Source organism: Xenopus laevis, chromosome 5S, assembly GCF_017654675.1.
Source record: "Xenopus laevis strain J_2021 chromosome 5S, Xenopus_laevis_v10.1, whole genome shotgun sequence".
NCBI classification, from domain to species: Eukaryota; Metazoa; Chordata; class Amphibia; order Anura; family Pipidae; genus Xenopus; species Xenopus laevis.
This window is the reverse complement of record NC_054380.1, coordinates 33,856,732-33,878,535: the sequence shown is the minus strand read 5'-3', so window position 1 is coordinate 33,878,535 and position 21,804 is coordinate 33,856,732. Positions and strand designations below refer to the sequence as shown.

General features: G+C 39.7%; 1 protein-coding gene across 1 annotated transcript; it reads left to right on the top strand.

Annotated features, from left to right (window-relative positions):
* The first annotated feature begins 12,552 nt into the window (after positions 1 to 12,552).
* Positions 12,553 to 21,175, top strand: LOC121394090 (cAMP-dependent protein kinase type 1-like). The gene is made up of 9 exons (XM_041564094.1): positions 12,553 to 13,192; positions 13,900 to 14,006; positions 14,117 to 14,284; positions 14,764 to 14,855; positions 15,898 to 15,960; positions 17,680 to 17,818; positions 19,593 to 19,784; positions 19,891 to 20,019; positions 20,600 to 21,175. Exons 1-9 carry the CDS (start codon positions 12,553 to 12,555, stop codon positions 20,711 to 20,713), a joined length of 1,644 nt encoding a protein of 547 aa, XP_041420028.1. The 3' UTR covers positions 20,714 to 21,175.
* The last annotated feature ends 629 nt before the right edge of the window (positions 21,176 to 21,804 follow it).

Here is a 21,804-nt window from a genome sequence, read left to right as displayed (position 1 = left end):
TTATAGAATTGCTCATTCCTAGCAACTTTTCAATTGGTCTTTTTTTTTAATTTGGTGTAGTTTTTGAATTATTTGCCTTCTTCTTCTTGTTCTTCTAACTTTTTACAGCTTTTAAATCGGGTCACTGACACAGCAGCCGCAAAAATTTTGGTATTGTTACTTTTCATGACTTATCTTTCTATTCAGACCCTCTCCAATTCATTCTCTCATTCAAATCATTGCCTGGTTGCTAGGGTAATTTAGACTCTAGAAACTAGATATACAGTATGTTGAAATGCCAAACGAAAGAGTTGAACAAGAGGCAAAATTTTTTAAAAAAAAACCAAATAATAAAAACCAATTAACCAATTGTCTCAGAATTAGGGATGCACCGAATCCAGGATTCGGTTTGGGATTCGGCCAGGATTCGGCCTTTTTCAGCAGGATTCGGATACGGCCGAATCCTTCTGCCTGGTGCATTCCCTATTCTGAGAAGGGATGCACCGAATCCACTTTTTTGGATTCGGCCGAACCCCCGAATCCTTCTTAAAAGATTCGGCCGAATATCGAACCGAATCCTAATTTGCATATGCAAATTAGGGGCAGGGAAGGAAATCGCATAACTTTTTGTCACAAAATAAGGAAGTAAAAAATGTTTTCCCCTTCCCACCATTAATTTGCATATGCAAATTAGGATTCGGTTCGATATTCGGCCGAATCTTTCAAGAAGGATTCGGTGGTTCGGCTGAATCCAAAAAAGTGGATTCGGTGCATCCCTACTCAGAATATCATTCTCTTCTCTCTATCATACTAAAGGTTGATTTTAAACTGCTCAGTAACTGCAGCAGTGCATTAGAAAACTTGCGCTACACTCCTTTGTGAAACACTTAGATACACATATAGCTGGTCTATGGTCAGTGTAGTGCAGGGCTTCAGACAGCAAGAGATGCAGGTTTACAGACATGGGTGCTAAATTCTGTACCGTTGTACCATTGCAACCAATCGGGCTTTTTCCTTTTATTTTCTAACTTGTGTTAGAATAATTAGAACAAATTGCTGATAACACGCTTTAGTACAATATAGCACCTCTGTAAATATTAGGGATGCCCAGAATCCCAGATCCTTTTTGGGATTCAGACAAATCAGAGCCTTTTTTGGGAGGATTCAGGTTCAGCCACATTTTAGTTCCTTGCTGAACTAAATTGGAACCCTAAAAAGCATGTGACTTTAGAATGCTGGATGACAGAAGGACCTAGACATTCTGCTAGGTGTGTAAAACCCTAGAGAACAAACCGTTTCCAAAATGTTCTTATGAGTAATACTATTTTTTGTAGGTTAGTTGACATTAACCTACAGAGCCACAGTCTTTCTGACTCCCTCTCTTTGGGCCTGAAGATTTTTTTTTCTTTTATTATTTTTGTTTCTTATTTTCATGCATGAAGCTGAGTGGGTGACCTTCAACAGGTCTTAAAATAGCATCTACGCTGTAAAATGAGCTGTGAAAATATTGAATGATTGAACAGAAAAGAGCTTCATTTATTATCTCTGTGCTTTGGCTGTCTTATATAAATATTACTAGAAGTGACTTTCTCAAACATTTGACAAATTGGTCACAGAAATAATTAATAATTTCAAGCTTGAACAGAGCCATAATGATTTTATTATACAATGGCCTCATTCTAGGTGAAGATGAGGAGCTGGAGACACAGATCTTTATTGCTAAAGGGTTGTGGTTGCCTTGGGTTGGTAGAGAAGCCAAAAGTATAATGTCCAACATTTCTACCCTACTTCTTTAGATAAACTTTAGTTCTCCTTTAAGTGTCAGTGACTCTGCACATGCTCAGTGTGCTCTTGCTTGCAACACCTAGAGGCACATTTATCAAGGGTCAAATTTCATTTTTCGTTTTTTGTAAACTCCCTTAAATGCTAATGAATTCAAATTCAACTTTATTCATTTATTTAATAAAATCAAATGTATTAATTTTATTAATTATTAAACTCGATTCAATTTTTTTCTCCGAAAAAAACTCAAATGTCAGGAAGGCTGCAAACATCTCCAAATTGATCCCTGGACCTCTCCCATTGACTTAAACAGTAATTCTGCAGGTTTATAGTCAAATTTGAATTCTTGTTGATAAATCTTGAAAAAGTATGATAAAGTATGATAGCATGATAAATCTTGAAAATCAAATTACATTTTTTTTAAAAAAAACTCGAACCGAGTTTGAACAATTTTTTTTGAAAATTTAAATTTGAATTTTCAATTCGACACTTAATAAATCTGCCCCTTAGGGGTCATTGGAAATATTCAAGGAACAAAAGGAAAAAGAGCAGTAAAGAGACTACCACAGGAGTAAAGGTGGCCATACACTATAAGATTCCTCCTCTTTCCTCCTACAGGCCTACCTTGGGTGGGGGATGTGATAACTAGGGTTGCCACCTGGCTGGTATTTTGCTGGCCTGGCCGGTAAAAAGATGGCTGATCCCAATGTTATTAATAGGGAAACAAGATAAATATGTAGGAAGGCCGGTATTTTTCTTCTCAGAAAAGGTGGCAACCCTAGTGGAAACGTGATGCTGTCCTTTCTCCGACAGAAAATCAAGCCTGCCTGATCAAGATCTGGACTTTTTTGGCCAGATATCCCCCGGGGAGGCCTGGCAGAGGGCCCCATATATTCAGTCTTACAGTGATACTGACCCTAAATAATTATTCTTCAGGTACAATGTTATGATAGATGTAAAAAAGTTATAATTTCTGGTGTTAATATCTCTTTTAAGACTCGAATCGGAAGCTTAAATCTGCCTGTGTTTGGCCACCTATAAACAACGATGATTTTTTTGGATTAAAACCTTTATAGTCACTGTGTATTCTGGCTGTCTTGCATCTCTTTACGGCAGCAACAAAAGAGAGAAGCAGTAGAGACACTACTTGAGCCTGAGAGAAAATGAAGGCAGATTATTAAGATCCGCCTTCATTTTCTTTGCTTCATATTAAATGCCATGAAATAGCTGGGGCTGTGATCTCTGGAATGAGATGAGATTGAAATATAACAAGTGAAAATAGGCTAATGTGCACATTCCACAAATTCAAGGCATGGCTGACATTTTTTCCTCATTGTCAGAAATTTGATAAGCAGTGGTAATTTGCTTTTATTTTTCTTGGCCTCGATTTGCAGGAATCTGTAGATGACATGATTAAGACTGCTCCATTAGAGACGACAGGGATAAAGATTCCAAGCAGCTGTTGACAAGCAAAAGGCAGAGGCTGATTTGCATTCTCCTTGTTCCAAGTACAATCGCTATGACCAAGGTTTGGTTTTATACTGGAACCACAGTAAAGACATATTTTATTATCTGGTAATAAGCTGCTACATCATAAGTAGAACACATTGTGTTGCTCCGGCAGTGCTGAATACAATCTGGCTAACTTACTTTCAAAACATTCTGATGTCAAAAGCACATTCCAGCGGCTTGTGCATAGTGTCACAAGGCTTAAGCTGCAAATTTGGGAGATAAAACAAGCAAATCAAATGAGCCTGTAGCCGGTATGCATTACCAGCATTTAACCTTTGTACGCTATGTCTTTGTTTCAAGGCATTTGGGGATTTTTTAAATAATTATTAGCTTTTGCTCCCCTGGGCGAAATTGCATGTCACCCACAATACCAAAAGAAAATCAGGGTACCTGCAGCATGCAAAAATGTAAGGCATACCCGTGATTTCATGTTCTTGGGACTTAAATGGTTTGACTTAAGTTGAGTTAATGATGTGCCTAGTTACATAGTACCTAGATAAGTTGGGTTGAAAAAAGACCACAGTCCATCAAGTTCAACCCCTCCAAATTAAACCCAGCATGCATACATATATACAAGCTCACAGTGACCCCTCTATACACTCACATAAACTATATATATATATGCCCGTATCTAGATAGTGAGACAATTTGCAACTGTTTTTCATTTTTTCATGTTATTTAGCTTTTTATTCAGCAGCTCTTCAGTTTGCAATTTTATCAGCAACCATGCATTGATAATCTAAACTATGAATATGAGAGGCCCTAGAAAGAAACACGAGTAATCAAAAGTAGCAGTAATAATACATTTGTAGCTTTACTGAGCATTTGTTTTTGGATGGGGTCAGTGACCACAATTGAGAGCTAACAAGAATCAGAAGAAGAAGGCAATTCAGTAAAGGAGAAGTAAACCCCCCTACAGTTAAAAGCCCCCATTCACCACCCTCCACTGGCCACCTTCCCTGCTTCCTCCCCGCATAGTGTTCTACTAGAAAAAGTGTCCTAGGCAGCAACACTGAACATATATCTATACAGAGTAGCGCAGCGAAGCTCAGGGACGACATCTTTGGTAGCTTTGGTATCTTACAAATTCTCTTTATTCTCTTTGGTTGCCACCACTACGGACTGGCTCCAACTGTGCATTCGCCAAATGCTCAAGTGGCAGCGGTCACTTTACAAACAAATCCGAAGTTACCAAACATGAAACTAATAATCTCTGCTGCGATACTCTGCATATATAAGTCAGTGTTTCTGCCCGGGACACTTTTTTTTTTATAGCAGAACACTATAGGGAGGGGGCCAGTGGAGGGTAGTGGATGGGGGCTTTTAACTTTATGAGGGTTTCATTCTCCTTTAAAACTTTAAAAAAAAATATTTAAGAAGAATTTGAAAAGTTGCTTAGAATTGGCCACTTAATAACATAGTAAAAGTTAACTTAAAGTTGAACCGCCCCTTTAAATGATGAATGGAATGAATATAAAGAATTCGATTTTCATCATAGAAAATAATTAGTCCTGGGAAAAATTACAGTCCTACAGTTAAAGATGGACACAAACAGATGGATAAAATCATCTTAAAAATAGGCGTTGTTCAATCTTGGTAGGTATACACTATATTGACACCATTGTGCCCTCATTTTAAATGACATAATAAACATTATTCTCAGTATGATGGCTGCAGAACAGTGACAATAATGTACAAGAGTTAATCAACAGTCTTATACTGTAACTATGACAGTTTGTGGGCAGTGAAGAGGAGTGAAAGCTTTATAACAAAAGCATACTGTTTGTATTTGATATACAGTATAAAGCTGCACTGTGAATTGTCCAGAGTAAAGCTTTCCTAAAGATGTCTACAAGTGTAATTATTATGCCAAGTAATTCATTCAGGGCTCCAATGTTCTAGATGCACAAGCCATTCAAGATGCCAACACTTTTTTCTACTGGTTACACTGTATATATTAATATTGCTGAAAAACATCCCTAGTGTTACCATGGAAACATCAGGCATTGTTGTGACTAAGAGGAAGCTTAGTTTCTCCATAGAACATGTAAAGCAAACTGAAAAATGATTGCATGGGAAGCAGAGGTTATTATTCCATCACTGGTGCTAAACTCACCAAGGGTTTCATTCACCTATTCAAGTGGCATTCATTTTCCCTGCCATTTTTGTCTCACAGCTTGGCACTGGTTTTGTCATTATTTTTAGAACTGAGAGCCCATTTCCGTCAAAGCACAGTGACAAGAAAGTAAAATTGTCTGCCTCGCTTCAATGTTTCTCTGAGAAATCAAAGCTTTCTATCACATCAATTCATTTAATTCCATTAGCTTTGTGAGACAATATTTTTATAAATGAATGTAGGCACAAGAACTGGGCACTTTATTCAGGTAGTGATTCCGCCTACCTGCACTATAGATAGACGCTTGCAATGCGCTGGGTCACAAAGGACATATATATATATATATATATATATATATACTTAAATCCTGCCTTGATTATTGGCCGTACGAACAGAGTTACTGCTGCACATTGTGCCCAAACACTCCCTAGCTGCAGCTAATAAATAATAATACCTGGAACAACATATTTTCTCCTCCAGAATTGGGTTTAAAAATCAGCTCCAAATTGGGCACATACAGTTACTCTGAAATGCACCTAAAAAAATCACTCACTGTGGACAAAATCTTTGTAGGGTAATTTATGAGTTCAAGTTCAGTGTCCAAAGTGCAAGTGATCATCTTTTTTAACCACAATTCTGTGCTTTTTTTCCCACAAGGTGGCTAAACCCTAAAAATGATTATGGCTAAAAATGGCCTATTTGGCCTAAACCTTTTATCCAGACTGGGTGTCTTCTATAAAACCTTTATTTTCATTGTAGTCTTTTTTATGTTAGTGTACATAAAAAGGCTTTGCAGAACAGCACTGACTGTACTGCATCATTATCCTGTATTTCAGGTGCAAGTATGGGAGCTGTTATCTAGAAGGCCCAGGTCTTAGGGTTTTCTGCATAACAGAGCTTTCAGTAATTTGGATCTTCATACCTTAAGTCTACTAGAAAATCATCTAATCATCAAATAAACCTAATAGGCTGGTCTTGCTTAGATTAAGGATTAATTATATGTATGTGGATCAAGTATAAGGTGCTGTAAAAAGGAAATAATTTTTAAAAAATTGTATTATTTGGCTAAAATGGAGTCTTTGAAAGATGGCCTTTCCATAATTAAGATCAATGTGGATAATGGGTTTTAGTATAACAAATCCTATAACTGTATTTTCAGTAGGGATGTGCCAAAGCCCGCGTTCAGTTTGTGCCACCATTCAGATTTAGCCAAATCCTGAGTGTCTGGCTAAATTGAATCTGAATGTCAATGTAACATGACTTCAAAGTGTAAGACAAGAAAACTGTAATGAAGTCATTGTTTTGGAAGCTGCTCAAATCTGAATATGCAAGTTTTGGTTTTGAAGGATTTGGAGTTCGGTATTTGGTTAAATCTTTTGTAGAGCATTCAGCTTTTGGCCAAATCCAAAATGATAGATTAATTTTTACTCCTGAATGCACTCAAATGCATGTACACAAACCTAAATATGAATAAACATACTCATTGTTGGACACATAAAGGAGGCTCAGACCAAAGGGGCTCTAACCGCAGCCTTGGAATTAATTCTGACCCTTTTTTATGTGTGTTTTCAGTGTGGAAATAAGTTCTCTTTCAGTATCTTCTATAATATACACTGCCAAAAACTTTTTCAAGGGGAACCTTTCTTTCACGTTCAAAAACCAAGATTTTATATGAAAATATGACACTATTCTGGCAGTTTTTGAAGAGTCTTAGATCTTTTTCGATCAGGAAAAAACATATAATTCATAGCGTGTCAGTTACATTCCTCTCTCTTTCAGATCAAAGAATTATTGAAACCACTAGATGGACAGAATTTTCTGCAGTCAGTGGAAAACACTCTGTCTTTAGACATATCCTTCATAAATTACATATAACTAAATTCCAAATTAAAATATCCCCCAAAATTCAGACGTTCATCAATTTGCATTGTAAAATACATTCTTACCAGTAAAGTATTATAGGAATAAAGCAACACATTTAACTTAACACAATATTGTATTATAAACACGTGTTTCAGAATGTGCCATCTGGACTGAATTAAATGTATAGCTATGCCTAAAAGCAGACATTTTTATACATGAATCCACAGGCATTTCACACTTTCTTGCTCATATTTTTATGTATGAACATTACCAGCTTTTTTTTTTTCATTCTAATCCAACAATTAGTAAATTCCATTCTTCATTAATTAGAGCTACCAGAAAGTCATAAACATGCTATGCCTTCTTGTATTTCTCTTTGCAATCACATTAATTCTGTTTGAAAAAGTGAACAAAAAGTGAACTTTTTACAATTGTCGTCTTGTTTAAAGGAGATATAATAGGCCTAAAATAGAAATATAGGGCCACAGTCTCTCTTTTGACAGCTCAACCTGCAGTCCCTCATTTGTACTGGAAATTAACGTTTTTCTCTGCACTGAACAGCCAGAAAAAGAAACAAAGTTTCTAACTTAATTGGCTTTTGGCAGAGAGCCCAGAACAGCCACAACAGAAGATAAGATACATCTGTAACAATTCAAATGTATCTAGATAAATAAGTAATTGTAACAACATAAGATAACAGGTCCCTTGGAAAAAGCTCGACTCACAGCTTAAAGGGCAATTCACCTTCATTAGCAAAACTGTAATAACTGAAAAAAATTGTAAAATTTAAAGATATATTATATATAAAGCATACAGTGCTGCAAAATATTTGCATGTCCTAGTGATGTCACTGGAACTGAAGTCCCTAGGAAAAGAGCTTCTGAAGCAGCTGATTTCAAGGAATGCTTCTGTACATGCGCACACTGAATTTGGCCACAGGTATGGGACCTACTATCCAGAATGCTCTGGGGCTTTCCCAATAATGGATCTTTCCATAATTTGGATCTTCCCATCTTAAAGGGGTTGTTCACCTTTACATTAACTTTTAGTATGATGAATAGAGGGATATTCTAAGACAATTTTCAATTGGTTTTAATTTCTTGTTATTTAAGGTTATTTAGCTTTTTATTCAGCAGCTCTCCAGTTTGCAGTTTCAGTAATCTGGTTGCTAGGGTTCAAATTCCCCTAGCAACCATGCACTGATTTGAATAAGAGGCTGGAATATGAATAGGAGAGGGCCTGGATAGAAAGATGAGCAATTAAAAAGTAGCAATTACAATACCTTTTTAGCCTTACAGAGTATTTGCTTTTTAGATGGGGTCAGCGATGCCCATTTGAAAGCTGCAAAGAGTCCGAAGAAAAAGGCAAATAACTATAAAACTATAAAAAATAAATAATGAAGACCAATTGAAGTGTTGCTTAGAATTGGCAATTCTATATCATACTAAAAGGTTAACCACCGCTACTAGAAAATCATGTAAACATTAAATAAACCCAATAGGCTGGTTTTGCTTCCAATACGGATTAACTGTATCTTAATTTGGATCAAGTACTATTTAATTATTACAGAGAAAAAGGATATTGTTTTTAAAATGTTGGATTATTTGATTATAATGGAGTCTATGGGAGATGGCCTTTCTGTAATTTGGATCTTTCTGGATAATGGGATTCCGGATAGCGGATCCCATACCTATATTCAGGGGATCACTTATAGTCAGTGTCAGACTGGCAGGTCCGAGGCTGTCCAGGGCTTTCAACCACATGCACCGTCACCCCTCCCTGCCTTTGCCGCAACCCCCCTACTGGCCCCCAAGAGTTCATGTCTTGTAGTTTGGAGCGATCGGGGGCAGAAGGTGAGATCAGGGGGCAGAGAAAGTGGTAAAGGGTGCAGGTCTGGGTTGACAGTGCCCAGAAGGTCTGAGGCCCACCAGGTATTTACCCAGTGTCCTGCTGGCCCAGTCCAACCCTCCTTATAGTGACAATGATGGGAATCTGATATTTTTGGCAGATGGACCTGATGTGCTGCACATGTGCCTATTGCAGAGATTTAGGTGCCCCTACCCTCAAAACTTATTTAGAAAAGCCTACCCTACCCCGGGCAGATGGGAACCCTAAAATCAGCCATGTTAACTTAATGAAGAAGAACTTTTGCTGCTGTTAAACTGGCTTTAAGCTGCAATTTTCACTACGTTGTCACTATAATAAAAATACTTTCTTTAACAGGCGTTAACACTGTAAGGGATCAGAGAGTCCTTCCCCCTGTTCTGCCTGTGACATGATCCAGTCCAGTTACAGGCAGGCAATGAACTGATTGGTGGGGAGGCGGGAGAAAGGCCTGAGGCATGCTGGGAGCCCCAGAGGCATCTGGGAAAAGAGGAGGACCCAGTGAGAGTCTTCCAGGGGCGCCCCCTGTATAATTTTCCAGAAAGTGAGTGAGAGCCGCCCAGGATACAGAAAGGATCTGTGACAAGCTGTGGTGTGCTGGGCTTGGGTGAGAAGCCTAGGGCTCTAGCTATACAGGAAGAGCCCATCCTACTCTGTGCCCAGTTTCCTGTGAATCCCTCTGTCAGCTTTGTGAGTCCCCAGTGTGTGATGCACCAGAGGGAAGGTATTGGAAGGTACCAGTGTGTAGCGTTGTGTGAGGACATGAGCCTGATACATAGGAGCAACTGACTAGTCCAAAGGAGAGACACTCTGGAGCAGGTAGCCAGGGCCGCCATCAGGGGGGACAGTTGTCCCAGGCCTGTGGATTTTTGTGTGTTAGGGGGGTCCGGCCATGTTTCACTTACTTGATAAGATGGGCCCCCCTGCTGTCAGCCTGCTTTAAAGAGAGGACAGGAGCTCTGGTGTACCCTCATTGGTTGCTTAAGTTTAAGTCCCGGTAAAGCTGTACAGGGTTTGGATGAGTGGGAACTTCCCCTCCAGCCTATCCAAACCCAGTGCAGCTTCACCGGGACTTAACTTAATCAACCAATGAGGGCACAGAGAACTGAATAATAATGCTGGCACCAAAGTTCCTGTCCTCTTTTCTAAACTTTGCAGCAGGCTGACAGCAGGGGGGGGGGGTTAATCAAGTAAGTGAAGCATGGCTAGGCCCCCCCTTAAGAGCCAAACGTATGGGGGACTGGTCATCAATATTTTCTTTTTTTACATAAAGGAAGGTCCTGGCCACCAGGCTTTATATAACTTGTGGGGGGGCCTAGGCCATCAATATTTTTTTTTACTTGCAGTAGGGGCCCTGAACTTCAATGGCTTTTTGCACCACCTTTATAAATTAGGGGGGTTACGGTTTTAGCTCTGATTTCTGTTTGGTTTTTTTACTGTCAGGTGGGTGAGATATGAGGTGGGGCTTAGGGGTGGGGACCAGGGGGCCCAAAAAATTTTGCTGTACAGGGCCCCGTGATTTCTGAAGGCGGCCCTGCAGGTAGCACTACCTGGGGTTTATTAAGATTTCTTGGGGAAAAGACACATTGGCAGGCACTGAACTGAGCAGTTACATTGTCCATCCGGAGTAGAGTGGGGGACTTGAAAGTCTGTGATAGTGAGTTAGACTGATCCCACATGTCGTACAGTGCAGGAATCCTAATTGCATTTATCATTTTTGCTTGTTTCATCTTTATATAAAGTGTATTTTTGTTGCTGCAAACTCTGTGTGTTTATTTTTCCTAGAGACATAGCTGGAGGCACTGTGAATCCCAGTATCTCTCATAAGCAAAGAGATCCAGGTCTGTCCACAGGAAGTGCACCAGAGGTAAAACCAACAAAGCCATCTCTCTGTCCATCAGAGTGGTAACAACTAGGTTTCAACTGGGCCGACAGGACACCGGGTTAAAATTCATTGGGCCCTGCCAACCCAGACCCTGAACATCCCACTTATTCCCCTCCCCCAGCCCAATCGCAGCCCCTGCTATGTACATAGTGCATACCTCTCAACGGTCCCCTTTTTTGGGGGCAGTCCCTATCTTAAATACATATCCCACTGTCATGGATGGTGGGATTCAATCTATGTTTTTCTGCATTGATATTTCTGGCATGACTGGTATTAATGGAGTCAGTGCTCATTTGCCATTTTTTCTGTGCTCTTACTGGCTTGTCTGTGGTTGCTGGAGTACTTGTTGGCCATTTTTACAGTGATCTTAATAATGCTGATTATAAATTATATGTAGTAATTATACTGGCATGTCTGGGGGTTAATATCCATTGTATTTTGTGATTATACAGGCACATGTAGGGGTTAATATGCTCATTATCCATTTTATCTAGTGATTCTACTGGCATATCTAGGGCTAACTTGTCCTTTATCCAGTTTATTTAGTGATTCTACTGGCAGGTCTAAGGCTAATATGACATTTATCCATTGTATTTAGTGATTATACTGGCATGCCTGGGATGTGTAAGTAGATATGGTATGTAAGGGTGTGGTCAAAAATGTTTTCCATGTGAACCAGATCTTTTGGTCCCTCTTTCTCTTTCTAAAATGTTGGGAGTTATGATACTGTACATAGTGAGTAGCTTTCTCATACTTTGTCACACAGTAGTAAGAGTCTCTCAGTGTACAGAAATATCCCTTAAACTTAAAAGAGTAGGCCACATTCCTATTCTGCCCAGTCTATGCCCCCATTCAACCTAAACCAAACCATGCCCTCTTTCATCCTGACCAAACCCCTCTGCTACCACTAAGGGGTATACATATTGGTAGCTCCTGAAAACAACTGGGTGGGATGACAGATCTGAGCTTATGATGTACTAATAAACTATGCTCGTATGCCTTTTCTTTCTATTCCCATCATAATCACCTTGCATTCTACAAATATACTTTACTGTTTTAAAAGCTTTTCCATTTCACACTTTAATTATGGTACTAAAGCTGTACAATCACACTGTCATACATTCATCTAAAGAAGGCATCCAACCAATAGCACCAACCAGTATATATATAAGGATTCAAGCTCTACTAGTTTTGTTGTTATTGATCGTTTTTATACTTTAATGTAGAGCAGCATACATTTTTTGCTCTCAAAAGTTTACTTTTCTTCTGAATTAGAGAAATGTTTGTAGTAGCATAGTCTTCAGCTTTCAATTGCATGCTTGTTACTCTATGGTAAACCCAATGATGTCGCATGCCACTGCTGTGGTCACATGACACACCTAGCTTAACGGTCACTGCTAGTTCAGACCAACTGCTGTCTGGACAGTGAGTAGGAGAGAGGAGGAGTTTTAGGCTAGCGAGAGATAAATTCATACAAATTGCGAAAAATAAAAAATAGTATAGGAGGTATAGTATCAGAGTAAAGGAGAACATGGATTTGCGTGAGAAATGGAGTGAGAGTCCGGCTGGACAGGTAAGAAATGTAGTGAAAAGCTGCATTGAAGAGAAGACTAACAGAAATTGGATCAAGGATTCAGGAGAAAGAAAAAAAGATGCAGAAAATACTAAAAGTTGCATAAATGCACAGACAAGACAAAATAGGAGAAAACGTGTCAAGAAACAGACAGAAAACAAAGAGAAGACCATTAAAAGGAGAAGAAATGAAAAAGGACAGATTGAAAAAGAAATCCAGGCAAAGAAAACCAGTAAAGATGGGAGGATTGAAAGGAGAAGATTTGAAGAAGGACAGATAGTAAAGGAAAATCAGGCAGAGAAGATCAGTGAAGATGAGAGAATTAAAAAGAGAGGAATTGAAGAAGGACAGACAGAAAAGGAAAGCCAAACTGAGAAGAAGTCCAGTAAGGATGCAAGGATTAAAAGGAGAAGAGTTGAAGAAAGACCGTTACAAAAGGAAAGCCATGCAGACAAGAAGACCAGTCAGCATGAGAGCTATAAAAACAGTCAGATCGATGAAGAGAATAAAAAAATCACAGAAAAAAACAGTAAAGGAACAAACATAGAGCAAAAAGAAGAGAAGAACAAAAGATTAAGATCAGAAGACCCCTTAGAAAGTAAGGAAACTTTACTACTCTTTTTATCATTTAGGATGAACATACACATTTCTTTAATCCCTAGCTAGAATTGAATCTAGGTGTCCAGTACTACAAGGCAGTCCCACATTGATATTAACAGTATATGGACTATTGTAAATTACAAAAGTGCTTATAAGAGCAAGCTGGACATTTTAACATTGTCCTAATGTACCCTTTACATGCCCTTCAACCAATTCCCTCACTTGCTAATAAACAGCAACAAAACTGCTAATTTCCCTATATACCCTGTGCTGTTAAGTGTCTAACATACGCTACTATGTACAGACTAATAATGATAAGTTTTTTCGTTTTCACCGAAAAATTGTCAAACTGCAGAAATTTTTTTGAAGTCTTAGTGGGCAACATTTTTACAACTGAATTGTCAATGGGTGTTTTTTCTCACTCTTAATTTATAAATATAAAGTCAGTGGGGATCATTTATAAGCACTGGGCAAATTTGCACCTGGGCAGCAACCCACGACAACTAATCAGATGATTACTTTCATTGCTTAACCTGCAGTTGGCTGGAAAAAGCTAATCACTGATTAGTTGCTATGGGTTACTGCCCAGATGCAAATTTGCGCAGCGTTTATAAATGAGCCCCAATGCATGTTTTTTCCATTGGTGCTCCTCACTACAGTTAAGCTGTGATGTGCACTCCTAACGTAATTCTTTTCTCTAACAAGGTGGAAGCATACAGAAGAGACCCTGTCTGGACATTGAAAGACCTACTCCCCTGGATGTCAATAACTACAGCTTCCACTCTATACTTGGACGAGGAGGCTTTGGCTGGGTGAGTGAAGGATTTCCCAAGTCATTAAGCATGTTTGTATAGCAAGATACATTGCTTTTGTTTCTACAAGAGACCCTGCGATATTCAATCTCTTCTCTTATTTTTATTAGGTGATGTTGGCTTCTTTTAGGCCAAAGAAACAACTTGTGGCAATGAAGATCTTGACGAAGGAGTCTGAGAAGAACGACTGCCATGCCATCGCTAAAGAGGCCCGTCTACTAAAAATCAGCAGAGAATGTGCATTTTTATGTCAATCTTATGCAGTTTTTCAGTCAGAGGTAAAGTATACTGGGCCTCATGCACAATAACGGGTTAAACATAGCACTTTCCATATGTACCTAAGATTTAGTTCTTGACACTCGCAGGACTTATTGTCAGGGGTACTTAAATATATTAAAGTCACATGACTTTGAAATGCACGCTACACAACTCCTAATACTGCCCTATTTGCCCTGTTAAACCGTGATCACTACCAGTTTGCTGGGAAAATGCCATCAAGCAGCAATAGATTGCAGCTACCAGATCCACAGCGCAACTCTGCATTTTATTAACAGGTACTAGCAAATGGGGCAGTATTGGGAGTTGTGTGTGATGCAGTTCGGGGGGGGGGGGGGGGGGGGGGGTTGGAAGTTACTGCAGACGGCCCAAGTTGCATAGATGGTTTTTTTTCCCCTTTAAACAAGTACCTTGAAGCCCATCTTATCACCAGCTCTATTTTTTGGTATTAATGTCTCATGTCTCACATTCTTCTATCCAGCTGGAAGCCTTCTTTGTCCTGGAATATGCCAGTGGGAAGTCTTTAGGGCAAATGATTTCGAGTGAAGGAAAGCTACCAACATCAACAATCAGGTGAGTAATATTAGGCCGAAATAATTCCAGATAGGGTTGCCACCTTTTTTGGAAAAAAAATACCAGCCTTCCTATATGTTTGCTTTTTTCCCCTATATCCAGGGCAAGTGAAAGGGAAATAGGTGCAATGCTTATAACTTTTCACATTAGCTCTTTTGATCTTACACCCAAATCCTCTTTTTATATACGTATATATAAGGGTAATGAGCATGGTTTATATTTGAAATCTAATTATGCAAGATTTGAACATGTTTGTCCTGTTTATAGGGATGGTTCACCTTTAAGGTAACTTTTAGTATGTTATAGAATGGCCAATTCTAAGCAACTTTTCAATTGGTCTTCATTATTTACTTTTTAGTTATTTGCCTTTTTCTTCTGACTCTTTGCAGCTTTCAAATGAGCATCACTGACCCCTTCTAAAGAGCAAATGCTCTGTAAGGCTACAAATTTATTGCTATTGATACTTTTTATTACTCATCTTTCTATTCAGGGCATCTCCCATTCATATTCCAGTCTCTTATTCAAATCAGTACATGGTTGCTAGAGGAATTTGGACCCTAGCAACCAGATGCAAATCGAAGAGCTGCTGCATAAAAATCTTAAATAATAAAAAGTGAAAACCAATTGCAAATTGTCTCAGAATATCACTCTGCATCATACTAAAAGTTATCTCAAAGATGAACAACCCCTTTAAGAAATAATTTAAACAATAGGCAAAAAGTAAGTTCATCCAACACACTTTTCCCTGCACTCATGTTAAACAAGGGGGTATTATGTCTCATTAATACATTTATTTTTTTTGGAAACATAGTGTGTATGTCTCAATTACTCTTGGCATACACAAACACAAGGCACATCATTGGGACAAACTTGTGCCTAATAAAATGCTTTATTTAACAAAAAACTGTGTTCCTCGCAGGATGATTTTTTTATGCCATGATACTTAATACACTAATTGATATACAGATAAGTGCATTACTTCTGAGAGAAACATTAGAAATGGTGTGATACAGGAATGTTGATTATTTTCTTCTTTGAACAGGTTCTACACAGCAGAGATGGTGGTTGCCCTCCAGTTCCTGCATTCCAAGGGAATCATTCATCGGTCAGTAAAATCTCAGTATATTGTGTTAAACCTTTAATGTGTTATTTAATGTATAACTGTTATGATCAAGGCCGGGCCAAGGTATTTTGGCACCCTAGGCAAGGACTTCAATCAGTGCCCCCACCCGGTCCTACATTACCATTTCCCACCTTACCATTCAAATTGCACACCCATTATGTTGCCCCATGTACCTTTGCCAGCACCTATCATATTGCCCCATATGTACCTGTGCCAACGGCAGTCAATCTCTCAAATTGCTCCCAAAACCCCAATCTGCCAGCATAAGACAAAACATCCATCATATTGTTACCCCCAGTCTGTAATTACGCTAGCAGCAGCCAAAATAATCCATCATATTGCCCCTAATTTGTACCTGTGCCAGCAGAAGCCAAAAATCCATCATAATGCCCCAAACATCTGTGTACCTGTTCCAGCACCTATCATATTACCTCCATTTGTACCTGTGCCAGCAGCAGCCAGAAAAATCCACAATATTGCCCACAAATAGGTACTTGTGCCAGCAGGAGCCAAAAATCCATCATATTGCCCACAAATATGTACCTGTGCCAGCAGCTACCAAGATGGAAGTGGGGAGTGCCAGCTGTACAAATCACAGGCAAGAGGGGGTTGGAATAGGCGGTTTATAAAATTAAAAAAAACTATTAAAGGCCAAGCAAACCAGGGTTTAAAAAAAGAAAACAAGAGCCCCTTAAAAGTGCGCCCCCCATCATGATTGCGCCCTAGGCGGGCACCTACTCTGCCTACCCCTAGTTCAGGCCCTGGTTATGATTCCAATTACTGGTAGAGATCTGTCTTGTAAAGTTCTTTGAGATACCAGTTAATTTAATACAGGCATTAAGATATACACAAAAGGCCTTTGTCATACTGGGGGGTTAGAAGTGGATACTTGTTAGCTATAAATAAGTTGCATATATTATGCCCTCAATCAATCAAGGACAGTGGCACGCAGTGGTTTTTATCGCACGCTTAATTTCTCAGTTGCTGGCAGGTGACAAATTGCTGAAAAATACCCTTCAATAGAAGATATTGGTACCAACTCTAACTGGAAGTGTATTTTTCTGCAATTTATCTCCACTACCTTCATGTAAAAAAATGGGCAATAAAATGTTCTGTCTTTTTCTAGCCAGATGCAGGTAGCAGCTACTAAAATATCTGTGTGGCAGATTAATTAATACATATATGGGAAGTTTTTTCATGGATCACATTTGCATAACTATAGGGGTGCAGACCCCCACAACTGCAGATTAGTACAGAGGAACAGGTAGGGAGACTGGACAGCAAAGAAGGGGACCAATGAATATCCCTGATGCAGTGGCATAACTACAGGTTACAGGGGAGATCAGGGCAACAGAGGGTGTGGCATGTAGGGCTATGGGTGAACTAGTAACACTTGATTTTGCCCACATCACAATTTCATGTAAGGGGGGTCTTGTGAAAACTACTTTTAGGGGGCGGGCTTTTGAAGATACACCACTGCTCTGATGCCTATGTTTGTGCAGACACACTGCAAGCCATTCTCATGCAACAAATATGGGGATGGTCATGTGGACCCAGGGTCACACCCCTGACATTAAAGGCAATATGTGATTATAGGAAACCTATACAGGCCTTTATCTTATTAAATAACCTTTGTCCTCTTTCCAAGAACTCTCTCTGAATTTCTATGAAACTAAATTGTTCCTAATATTTAACCTACAGTGATCTCAAGCCGGACAACATATTGATCGATAAAGACGGCCATATAAAGATCTGCGACTTTGGTATTGCAGAAGAAAACATCATTGGCCAGAGGAAGACCTACGGCTTAGCAGGAACCCCTGGATACCGGGCACCAGAGGTAACATAATTTCTTGTAAAATATGTACAATATATCCATAATAGTATAAATATATAAGGAAGAAAGGTTTGTAAAACTATAAAACAAAAAGTATAGAATAGCATCAACTTCTCAGATGATCCCATTCCCATGGGAAACCATCACCTAACAAGTGTGCAATCCTACTATACAGTATGTCAGACAATTTATATTCTTGGAAGAGTTTAGACTGGTCTGAACCCAATCTGGCCTTTAAAAATGATTACTGAAATTAAATTAAAACTATGAGTGCCAATGCTAAAACCTTTACACTTTTACCAGAAGAGGGATTGACTTTGTTGTCTGAAAACCATTTAAACACACTGTACTTCAATATTAAAAGAAATATATGTATTAAACAACAGGCTAACAGTACTTCCCACCTAAAAATCACTGGTGACTAAAAGGAGGGGCCTCTCCTGTTGCAATTAAACTTTAATTAAAGCAAAGTATACTCGATTACATTCAGTCAATATCAGTTGAAGGTACAAATTCTTAAATGTGACCTTAGAATCAATAAGTTGATTATAATAGTCAGGGCTGGGCCAGATCGGGCGGTGCCCCAAGCAACTCGTCTGGTTGCGTCGCCCGCTCTACTATGCCATGCGCACGCACACATGCTGTCAGGTCTTGTTTCCACGTGCGCATGCGTACTGACAGGTGCCCCAGGGAAACAGTCTGGTCGCGTTGTCCCCTCTACTATGCATGTGCTGCGCATGCACACACACGCTGACAGATTTTGTTTCCATGTAGGCACACATGTATGCACGCCTATCACAGAATTCTTCAGGTTGGACTGGGGTAGGCAGCGGTTAAAGGTACGTGCCGGGCTCCCTCCAAGCTTTGCACCCTAGGCACGTGCCTACTCTGCCTACCCCTAGTTACGGCGCTGATAATAGTTAAGGCACAGCAGTACTGTAATTCCTCCCCTTGCACAGGGTCCTGCTGTGGGAACACATGAATCCACTGGCAATTCCTGATATACATTGGAGTACATCAAATATCCAGAACTCCAATGCAAATATACTGTATCCCACCCTTGTGTGATTCACTTTGTTAGTTGTTTGGGAAATTGCAAATTAAATTAAAGAGGATACTCCACATACCTTGTTCACAAGCGCATATGTTCCTCTCAATTACCCACCAGTGATTTAAGGGATGGATGTACTTTTTTAACCTGTTTGGTCTACTTACTGATGCGCATACACAGTAGAGGGAAAAGCCAAAATTTAACAAAAGTGTCGGCTATTTCATTCTACTGCACATGCGTCTGCCCCGGGAAATTTATAAACCGTGAATCAGGAAGAGTATTGATCCGTGGGGTTTGCTGGAATAACCCCAGGTCAGTGCAGTTTTCTGCTGATGGGAGCACTGGTCCTGGGTAGGTAAGTTAAGTAAATATAATCACTTGCAGGTGCATAACTTTTGGTATCCCCAAGTGTAAAATTGTCTTCCTTCTCCTTTAATGTTTTACGTGGTTTTAAAATAACTGAGTCAGTCCTTTTTCTGATGCAGTTTAGATTTTCCAATTTGCAATAAGGCATCCCATGTTCTAGGCAAGAATCTCGTTGCTATGACATAAGCAGTGTGATTCCTATTGACAGTAGTGAGAAGCAGTTTATAGCAATTCCATGGAGAAAACTATGTAACCTTGTAATTAACTTTCAATGCTTAGTTCTCTATACTAACATAAATAAAAGGAGTAAATTAGGTTTTTTTGCTGCAGTAATTTGTTTCATTTATTTTCTCTTCAAAGATTCTATCATATGAGGATTACAATGCAGCTGTGGATTGGTGGTCTTTTGGGGTTACAATGTACAAAATGGCCACAGGAGTCTTGCCGTTTTCAGCATCAGGCAGCATTCAAAAACAACGTTTGGTAATTATTATGAAACCACCAACTTACCCGTGTGATATGAGCGAGGAAATGCTGGACCTCCTGCCTAAGGTAAATTGGTATACTGGCATACTGCATCTTTACCTGCTCATAATGCAGACAGTTACCCATTATAACAATTGCAGTACTTTAATATATGATCATGTTTCCCTTTTAGCTTTTGGAAATGAATGCAACTCAACGGATTGGACTGAATGGTAACATCAGGGAGCATGCTTTCTACAGCACCATCAACTGGGAAGATCTGGAGAACCGAAGACTGGAGACCCCTTTTCAGCCAGGAATGGTAAATGAATGTGCTGGGCAATCAATGTGATACATTTAGTAAGACTCACCCTGCAGGTGCACTACTACTCTTTTTGTATAATTTCATGAATTGGTAGGGCAGAGGTCTTCTGACTTGGGTTAAGGCTCTCATTTTTGTTATAGCTGTATGAATTGCCTGTATATAAAAACAGTCATAACCATCATTCTCCCATTGTTCCAGTGATGGTCAGCTAAAACTTTTACCCCAAATAGTTGTTAAGTTAGGCCTCCCTTAATAACCTAAGGCGCTCTTAGGTAGATAGTACCATCATTTGCTGCTGCTGATATCTACCAGAGTGATAGGGGATAGCAGAGTTAAGATAAAGAGGTTGTCCCAGTTGCATACAACAACCCTTGCTGTTATTGGGATGGAGGGCAGGTCAGCTGCATTACAACACCAGGTAACTGAGTTTGCCCCTTTTCTTCCTTGTAGTGAGTAAGCCCTCAGTGACCAATAAGGTGCGAAAACAAATCTACATAAAAACACAAGTCAAATAAATACTAAATTCTGCCATGTGAAATGTTGTATAAAAGGTTAAGTGCTTTTCCTGTGTTCACAGCCACCTGTAGACGACTTCAAAGAATTTCCGATAACGTTCTCCCAACAAAGTTCCAGTGAAAAAAATCTGAAAGATTTCTCCGAAGTTGATCCCAAATGGAATTGGCAGGAGTAAGGCATTACCTTTGTTCTAACATGGGACACCATCTTTAGTTTCTGCCTGTAACAACCTGAGGCCCTTAACATCATACCATATTTGGCAAGCTCCACCCCTAAACAACCAATCCACCTGTATTGTCAAACCTAAACCATCTCCTGTGAATGTCACCTGGTTCTACCATCAACACCAGCACCAGACGGGATCTTTGACTGTAGCTTCTAAAGGATGGAAATAGAAAGGTACTGTGGTGAGTTTACATCTTGAATAAAGAGTACTAAATAAAACCAGTTTACCCCCACCCCCAAACTTCTGCCTCCCTCCTATTCCCTTACCCGTGATTAACCCTCATCCTAAGTGGCTCACGCCAGTGGCATAATCATAAAGGAAGTAGACCCCATGGCCGCGGGGGGCCCGGTCTACTTCCTTTATATTGTCTCTCTCCTACTCCCTTTTCCCTGACTTCCCTCATCCTGATCAGTAAACCACACCCCAAACCTCTGTCACTCTCTTATTCCCTCACCTATGGTTATCCCCTTTCCTAAATGGGCCACGCCAGTGGCATAATTATAAAGGAAGTAGACCCCATGGCCGCGGGGGGCCCCTGGTCTACTTCCTCTATACTGTTTAATCCTACTCCTTTTCCTCTGATTTCCGTCAATCCTAACCATTACACAACACCTCAAACATCTGCCTTCCTCCTATTCCTTTACCTGTGATTAACCCTTTTCCTAAGCAGTGGTGTAACTATAAAGGAAGCAGACATCCTGGCCGCGGGGGGCCCAGGTCTACTTCCTCTATACTGTCTCCCTTCTGCTCCCTTATCCCCGATTTCTCTCCTTCCTAATCACTACTAAAATTCTGCGTCCCTCCTATTCCCTTACCTGTGATGACATAACTATAAAGAAAGCAGACCCTGTGGTCGCGGGGGGCCCAGGTCTGCTTTCTCTATACGGTCTCCCTTCTACTCCCTTTCCAGCCCCATTCTCTATTCTCTCCCAGCACCTTTCCTTGCCTGTTCCCATTTTCTGTGTTTGTGTGTTCTGTGTGAGTATGAGTATTGTGTGTGTATGAGTGCTGTGTGTTTATGTGTGCTGTATGTGTATAAG